The sequence below is a fragment of the Cyphomyrmex costatus genome, unplaced genomic scaffold, assembly GCF_001594065.2.
Source record: "Cyphomyrmex costatus isolate MS0001 unplaced genomic scaffold, Ccosl1.0 scaffold58, whole genome shotgun sequence".
Lineage (NCBI taxonomy): Eukaryota > Metazoa > Arthropoda > Insecta > Hymenoptera > Formicidae > Cyphomyrmex > Cyphomyrmex costatus.
The window spans coordinates 66,875-75,856 of record NW_017279979.1 but is presented as its reverse complement, the minus strand read 5'-3'; the positions used below and the strand labels follow the sequence as shown (position 1 = coordinate 75,856).

General features: G+C 29.9%; 1 protein-coding gene across 1 annotated transcript in view; it reads right to left on the bottom strand.

Annotated features, from left to right (window-relative positions):
- Positions 1–4,713: 4,713 nt before the first annotated feature.
- Positions 4,714–8,982, bottom strand: part of LOC108779312 (trehalase) — a 30,819-nt gene continuing 26,550 nt past the window's right edge. Inside the window, exons 8-9 of the mRNA XM_018546703.1 lie at positions 8,463–8,662; positions 4,714–4,932 (exon numbers count right to left, since the gene is read on the bottom strand). Of these exons, the coding sequence (XP_018402205.1) occupies positions 4,768–4,932; positions 8,463–8,662 (365 nt within the window). The 3' untranslated portion in view covers positions 4,714–4,767. The remainder of the gene's footprint in view (positions 4,933–8,462; positions 8,663–8,982) is intronic.

Genomic DNA, 8,982 nt, shown 5'->3' with positions numbered 1-8,982 from the left:
TATATATATATATATATATATATATATATAGACTAACAGCATAAACATTTTTAGCCACAGTATAAAATAACGTAAGGAAAATTGTTATTAGCAGGACTATAATGCCTTTCTTTTCAAGTTGCATCTACAATACTTTGTAATATTTACAGTCACACGCATGAGAGTCGAGGGAACTGTTACCGTAACGTTCAACGTCGTTTTGAAGGATTTGTTCAAGCTGGGTTACGATAACGGTGAAAAATGGAAGAAATGATAAACTCTTTCAGTCTGAAGAGGATTACCTCGCCAAGAGATTATTTTATCAAAATGTTACGATAGTTTTGTTTTATAAATAATATTTTACCGAATAAACAAGGTGTGATTTTTTCCGTATAATTTATCGTTACATTTTTCTCCGATATTTACGGCAAGAATGAGGAAGTAAAGGGAGTCAAGATCGGATTTTCACGTTAATGGGTATTCTGTGTAAAAAAGAGACGAGGGAATGAAGCTAATCTCTTGCGAAGGGCTTATTAAATTTTACGTAGCTTTAATCTATGAAATGACTGCGCATGGTTCGAGCGTTGGTGACGTAGGCCGTTACAATAAGTACAGCGAAAAACCAGATATCCGGCCGAGAGTCTTCGAAAGGAAATTAAAAATGTCATTTGTGTGAAACGACTTGACAGTTGTGTCGGAAAAGCTATTCAGCGACAGCCTTCGATTTCCCACGCGATTACAGCTGCCCAAAGTAATCCCTTTTTTGTATATTTTGCGCTTAAAATTTCATCGAGCGGCGTGCTTATGCTTTAGCTTTTAGCCAACGCGACAAAGACGGCCGTCTAGAAATTGCATGGCTGCGTCCACTTACATCATTCATAAACAGTAATACTGCGAATATGCACAAAAAGCATAAAAACACAGACGAGGTTGTAGTAGATATATGTTCTCTGAAAAAACATATGAATACAAAGTACAAAAAAAAATAATATATAGCTTAGTAAAAATAAAATTCAAAATAAATTAGAGAGAAGAGCTACGAGCTAAAAACAATATCATTTAATTTAAAAATAAAGATAAATCTCTCTTATAAACAAAGAAAAATATCAAAATAAAAATTATTATATGAAAACAGACGTTTCGACACCAATCGGGTCATTATCAATGTTATACAAATGTATAAATAATTGGTCCGGTAAAATTAAAATATATAAAATTGTAAACATACGAATAGATTGAAAAATATAAAATTTACAAAAATATATATTACATATAAAGGGTTACTTCGTTCTATTCATATGTCTAAAAGCTTTAACTAAATTCTTTTACTGGCGATAATCCCAAATTCCGGTTAATAATGTAATAAAGTCTTGTCGATTGTCATTATATATATACGTAATCATTGTGACGGATAAATCAAGCGACGCGGCAACGTCGCGACGCCAAGTGCATATAGCAAAGATATAAAGCGGGCTGCTTGACCACTTGATCGATTTTTTTTTTTACAACGTTACGGCAGTTCAACAATCGACAATTTTTTTTAGAAAAAATTTGAAGATCACCTAAAACTTTGCTAAGTTCCCTGGCATGAATTAAAAATCACCAAAAAATTTCATCGTTTAATCTTTCAAAAGCGTTAATCTTTACCTTTAATTTGCATACTTGAATGTTGTGCGATTTTTCTTCACCGAATTATACAATACTGAAGCAAAAAACGATTTTGTTTATTTGTAATATGAAATAATTCGTTTAAAAAAATCATATAACTCTCAATGAAAAAGCAAATTAAAGATAAAAATTCTTCTTTTGAAAGCTGTAAATAGAATTTGTTTACCTTTGTAATTCAAGCCATAACATATATGTTATCAAGGTCATGATCTCTAACAGGTTTTAGCCGTCACTCGTTATCCGTTAAGAAGTTATTAACACTAGAAATTGGTAATTATTTCCCTTCTGCGTGAAAAGTAAATATTCTTAGGCAGGGGAGGAGATGGGGTGAGATTCGCTTCGTATGGAAAGTCGTGCGCCTCTTATTGATAAGGGAGAAAATAGAAAGTCGCTTCGCGGTAAATGATCGTCAAAATAACCTTGTTGGTAATTTTCATAATTATATTCGTAATCTGCACACCAAAATACAATAGTATACCAATCAACAATAAAATCGGAGAGTTCGCTCTTTTGGAACTCGACCCTTATTTTCTTTTACTTCCTTTATTATTATTTTCTCTTGTCTGTTTTTAGAAAACTTACTATAGAACATTAAGAGACAGTTACCAAAGTCGTACTTACGACATTATTTTAGATGTTACACAAATGGAGAGAGATCGACACGTCTGTATTGTTTCAATGGCCTATATATTTTTTTATGAATGAGTATACTTACTTATCATATTCAACTTTTTTTATTTATTTAGTGTAATCAGATAGGTTAAATATAATGACAAAAAAATCCTAAAGATGCCATAAGAAGAAATTAAGTAAATATATCCATACAATGAAATCACATTGCACGTATGCGTTATCAACATTTATTCAACAATTTGTTACATCTACGTTACATTAATGTGCGATATAATAGCAGCTCACAAGTTACTTATTTTACTACAATACAGAGAATTAGCGAAACGTACAGCTCAACCAAAAAAAATGCATTATGGACACTCATACGTAACATTAATCGCAAATAACATATACAATTTTACATATTATTATTACCTACAGACTATCGATAAGCATTTTTGCACATAAATAAAAATTTCAGAGACGAAGTCACATTTGCTTATAATAGTTATAATACATATCATTGCCTATAGATCGATTGCTTACAAGCACTCTTTTGCATATAAATACAAAATTAAAAAATAAAAGTAAAAACGAAGGTATGTTTGTACATACATATTATTGCCTATTTGTTTTTAAAGTAAAGAATTTCATTTTAAAACAGAGAATATTGCTTATAAACAATTAATCTGTAGGCAGTAATATGTGTGTATAAACGTACCTTCATTTTTATAATGTCCGATATGTAAACATGCCTTCGTTTCTTAATTTTATACTTGGGAGTAAAAGCTTATGAGCAATCGATCTGTATAGGCAAATGTAATTTCGTCTCTGAAATTTTTATTTGTGCACAATAGTTCAATTGAGTTGTAGGCAATCATTTTTGTGCACAAACGAACTGTCGGCAAATGTGATGTAGACAAATGGTGCTGTGGGTAATCAATTGTAGGCAAACGGGATACTCCTAAATTATTATGTATGGTATGTAGTAATAAATTCAACATACATCTTCGTGTTTCACTTTTATGTAATCCACAGAGAGAAAATTAAAAAACAAAATAAAGTTATAACCTTTTTGTTTCGATCTGACTGAGTCTTTTATTGCGGACTTACGTAACTTAAAGCACGAGAGTACTCTGACAATGAGATAAGGGTACAGTTGATATCTTTGCTGCCCTAGTTTTCCTTGTAGACTAGATTCACTATAAGAAGCTTCTCCACGCTGTCTATACTCATCATTAAATGTTTAACAAATAAGTACTTAGTATCTAAATTCCGCTACATTCTTATATATGTATATTATTATAGATAACTTTTATGATATATATAATTGTTTGTCATAAAATAAAATTTTAACAATGTAATTTAAACCAATTGTTTATAGTAATTGCTTTTACGTAAGTCAACATTAAATTTTGATTTATAAGAAACTGTGATTTCTATAGATTAATTTTACTGCTCAAAAATTTATAATAGCTTTGTTAAATATTCGCAAATAAAAAAACAAATAACGCATTTCTAACATTGCTGTGGAAAAAGCAGACAATTTTGAAAGAAATAAAAATTCTGCGACATAAGATTGTAATAAAAATGTCTATAATAAAAGGAATGCTATATTAATAATATAAGGAAAATGTGCTCTGATCGAGATTTCTAATTTTAAAGATTACACGGAATTTTATTAAAGTTAAAATTTAAATATATAATGGTTCTAATGAAAATTTTTCTCAAAATTTTTGTATGAATTGGAACAGATTTCAGATAAGTAAGAGATTTTACATTTTAGAACTTTTATATATGCGAATTCCAAAATATTTTTAATAGTATAATTTTTGAAACAATGCCTTAAACGGTTTTAAATTTTATAAGATTTTGTCAGATATTTATAGAGAATAAGAAGTCTTAAAAATTTTATAGAATATTTCAGAATTCATACATATATTGAAAAATTCTATAGATATAAAATGTTTCTCGACACTTTTTGAAAAGTATTTCAATTTGTATAAAAAACCAGCGAAATTTTCTAAAAAGTTATAAAATTATTCTGATGTTCTGAAAACTCTGAATTCAGATTAAAAATATGAAAAATTATACAGAAAGGTTTGAAAAAAATTTTCACCAGAGAGATCTAAAAATAATTTTGTATCTCTGACTATTAAAATAATTATGTAAAACGTTCCAGTTGAATGCTAGAATATCAAAATTGTATACAACATTGTTCATCATGCTTGAGTTTCTCTCCTACATAATTATATACTCCTCCATAATTATTTTAATAATCCCACAAAAAATTATTTTTAGATCTGCATCTACCTAAATTTTTAAATACTTCAGCAGAATAGTTCTTTATGTATAAGAATTTAATTTTAAAAAATTAACATCATATAAAGATTGACATCATTTCTCTCTCTCTCTCTCTCTCTCTTAACTCATTTATTATCAATTTTTTTTAAAGAAACAAATATTCAGAGTTCTGTGAAATCGATTAGCTACTGATTTGTCCATACATTATCTGTCAATACTGTTGCTACCATCGTATTTGATGTTATCGAAAGATTCCGCATTCGGAAAGAGGCGGAGCAACTCGAAGACAATGCCGTTCGTCCAACCGAAGCCGTCCTGTACGTTATATTCGCCGCCACCGCCACCCTCGCCCGGATGCAATGAGTTATACTGAAATTCAAAGATTAATTACTCTGTATAATCAGGTGTTTTCAATTTGGAAAGCAAATCGCGTCGCATCGCTCGAAAGTAATCAAGACTCGTACTCTAGATTGTCACTTCCGTGGTTTCCGTCCGGCGGCGAGTTAATTCGCGTCGAGGAATACTTATCTTGCAGTGGAAATCTAATTTCTCCTGATCGCGAGAGAACTTGGACGAACTTTCGTTAGTTAGTTAAATGACACTTATAACGTCGCTTCATTTGAACGATCGAGACCTCGTCTCGGGCCAGGAGGCGAAACAACTTTATTTACTTTTGGTAGCCAATAAAAGATTGAATTTTTATCGGCTTGTGTTATAGTTATGATAATTGTAACCATTTTTTCTCAATGCAATTCAAAAATAATTAGTCAATTAGTAATAAATTAATTAATCAGACTGTAAAAATAAATAAATGTCGCGTTCTTTTAAAAAAACTAATAATATAAATCAAGCTCGACAAATAACAATCAGTTCTGCAAATGAAAAATGTAATTTCAATTCTCTTATATCAACACGTAAAATCTCGAGAGTACCTTTGGTACGAAGATCTTTTCTCATCTTCAGAATGAGGCAAGCGCAAGATACCTTTTCATTGAATCGATTACGCATGTTTGTTCGACAAAATGGACTAGCTATTTCCTGCGACAGCTCGTTATTGATACATCAGTATCAACAAGATGTGACCTATACAAAGCGCCGAAGTATAAATTTCATTCATCATTCTCTAATGATACTCGTATAATTGTATCCTAGCTTAAATTACGCCATTAATCTAGTTTTATTGAACAGCTGTATTAGTGATGCGGCTATGCCAGATGTTTTAATCATTGTTATTTTCTGAATCGTAGTATAATAATATATACGGATAAAATACGAAAAAGTCAGCTCATTAATATTAACGAGAATGTTGAAAAGAGGGAAGAAATTTTCTTATACTAAAAAAAATTTGTTTCGTATATTTGGATTTTCTTTATTTGAGCTCGTTATTAAATTTTTTTGTGAAAATGTACTCATGTAGTCAGTTTATATTATACTCATTTTTGAACATTGTAATATTATATATAACGTTGTACTTTCAGTGAATTGTTGAAGTATTAAATATTTTAATATAAACAAAAATTGCAATAAAGATCATAATTATTTACAATAATTATATAAAGGTAAATAAATATGTTCAAACACAATTTTCGGCAACTTAATATGATTATTAAATGTTTCAGCGTGAAAAAATACTACATATAATTGCATTGTGCTCCCATAATAACCAGGATTTTTACGTTTAAAACATTTATACGTAAAACAAATGTTTAAAACATATTTTAAACACTGTACTGTTTTAACCAAACGTATGTTTTGAACAAATTTTAAATGTTTATATGTTTAAAACAAATGTTTAAATAATATTTTTTAAAGGAAATATTTGACAGATTCTAGGCGAATGATATCTACATACACTACTCACAAAAAATAGGGAACACTTTCGAACGCTAAAATTGGATAATATTCAAGACACCATAACTTGGTAAAAAATCATTGCAAATAAAAAAATAAAAAAGCATTTTAAAAGTTGAAATCTATGCTTACAAAATCTAATTTTAATTACAGATTTCATAAATAGAGATTTCAACCTTGAAAATACTACTATGAACTGCTGTTGGCGAAAAGATCTTGAAATTAGTTGAAATAAGAATGGTCTATGAATACCTGATGTTTCAATAATATTTTAAATAAGATTTTAAACATGTTTTAAACATGTTTTTTTAAATATTGTTTGAAATATGTTTAAAACATTAAGAACATATTTTTGATTAAAAAAGCATTAAATATTCTTGTATATACGTAAACATAATCATTTATAAATATAATTTGAAAGAAGGAAGATTCTCAAATACTCAATATTTATCAAATTTAACTATTAAATATTCCAGAATAAAAAAAGCATTACAATAAATATTACAATTATTCACAATATAATATCGAGCATTGATAGTTCAATATAGCCGATTTTGGCGGTTGAATAAATTCAATAATGAAATAAGTTTAATGAAGAATAAATAGAAACGCGCTGTGTGCAGAGAGACGGCGACGAGTGTAATTTAAAAAGTAAAAAAAGATTCTCGTTTTAATTCTATTGTAATATTGGCTGTTACGGACACTTTCTTCTCAATATGCATGAGTATCGACAGAATGTTTTCCTTTTTTCCCGAGAAATTGGTAATGTATAAAATATCTTCTAACGCGCCCCTAGTAGTACTATTCCCGCACACAACCGTCTTGTATTTTGCTCTCCGTAAACGAAGGGTGGCAAAACAAAACAGACGGATTAGAACGGGCTACAAACACACGTGCACGCATATGTATGTACCTCGGACAATATTTCCCGACGGCTTTTCATCTCTCTCTTGTTTCTGTTCGCGTTTCAGTAGAGCAGCAAGGTACTCAAAATAACAAGAGAAACAAGGCGAGGTCACTCTTGCTAACACGTCTGAGCGATCATCTCTCGACTCATATCGAAATTCAAGACTTTTCCGAAATACATACTTCATCGAGTTTCCGTATCAAAAAGAAACACGAGAAGATACTACGGACAGCACCGGGACAAGTGTTTACTGTATTCTATAGTAATAAAAAAGAGCGCTTTGTCACTGTCATGTTAAATAATGTTTGCACTAGTAATATCATCGGTATATGTATGTGTCGATATTTAAACGCCAATATTAACGAAGTAAATTGTTAATAAATAAAAGAGACTTTTATATTGCGAGAGATAAATGTAAAATTAATTTTGAAATAATATATTGAATGCGTAATCCACTTGGTGTTATGAAGCATTTGATTGATTAATCGGAAAAAAGAATTGGAAGAAGATTTTATTAATTAGAGAGACATATTTTATATTGCGAAAAATGGAAAGATGAAATATACAATACATTATAAATTAAATAAACGTGAAATACAAAAATATTAAATCAAATAAAATGTAAAAATAAAAAAATGTTATAGTTACATCAATAGAGAGAAATACGAGAGTAATAAATAAAAAATTTTAAAAATATATTAAAAGATACATAAACATATAAATATAAGTAGTTTATTTGTATACTTTTATATATTTTTACGTAACAATCTATTCTTTTCTTCTTTATAAAAGAATTATTTTTTTTATAGGAAATTCATTTATATGTATATTTTGTGAAGGACTTTCTCCGAATAGCTCAAACTAGATCTGTTACTTGTGGTTGAACTAGCATACGCTTTTAAAACTTAAGATGAGATAGATATATGTTTGACATGTGGCGGAAGCGAGGAAAAGTTCTAGACAACCTAATATAGAAATGAAAAAATAGACCTGATGTATCGACAGAATCTGCCATTCTGCTTGGAAGATTTAATAGTTCTGACGTAAATAGTCGTATAGAACATCAGCACAAGAAACGTTTTCCCTTAATCTTTTGGTTCGCCGATGAAGGATCGATCTAATGCGAGAAAAATAGGTTTACCTTTTCGAACATCTTGCCATACTCGTCGTAACCGAGATAATTCGATTTGAGCCACCTGTCGGCCAGTGTCTTGGCCAAGTCGACCGCTTGTTTTACTTTAGTTTGATGAAGACCCAGAATCACGAAAGACTGCAACGGTGGCCACGCGTTTGGGAAGTCCCATTGTTCGCCGGTATAATTTATAGAGGACGGCGTGCCACCTGTCACCAGACAAGAATACCGTTTTCTTACGTTAGTGTTTGTAACGCAACTAACTTTTGCGTTAAATAAACATTTATTAAAATTTAGTGCATTTTTTAAAGTCTATGTTCAGAAATATTTAAATTTTTCTTAAATTATTAATATTTTACGCTGTATCATATTACACACACACGCGCGCGCGCGCGCGCATAAAAGGAAATATATAAATATACTTTCAAATTTAAATATTTTCAAACAAATCACAATCACGAATACTGTTATTTAGAGTGAGTGCTCTAAGCTATTTGTATTCATTTTTAGTTATTAATTACAACAATAC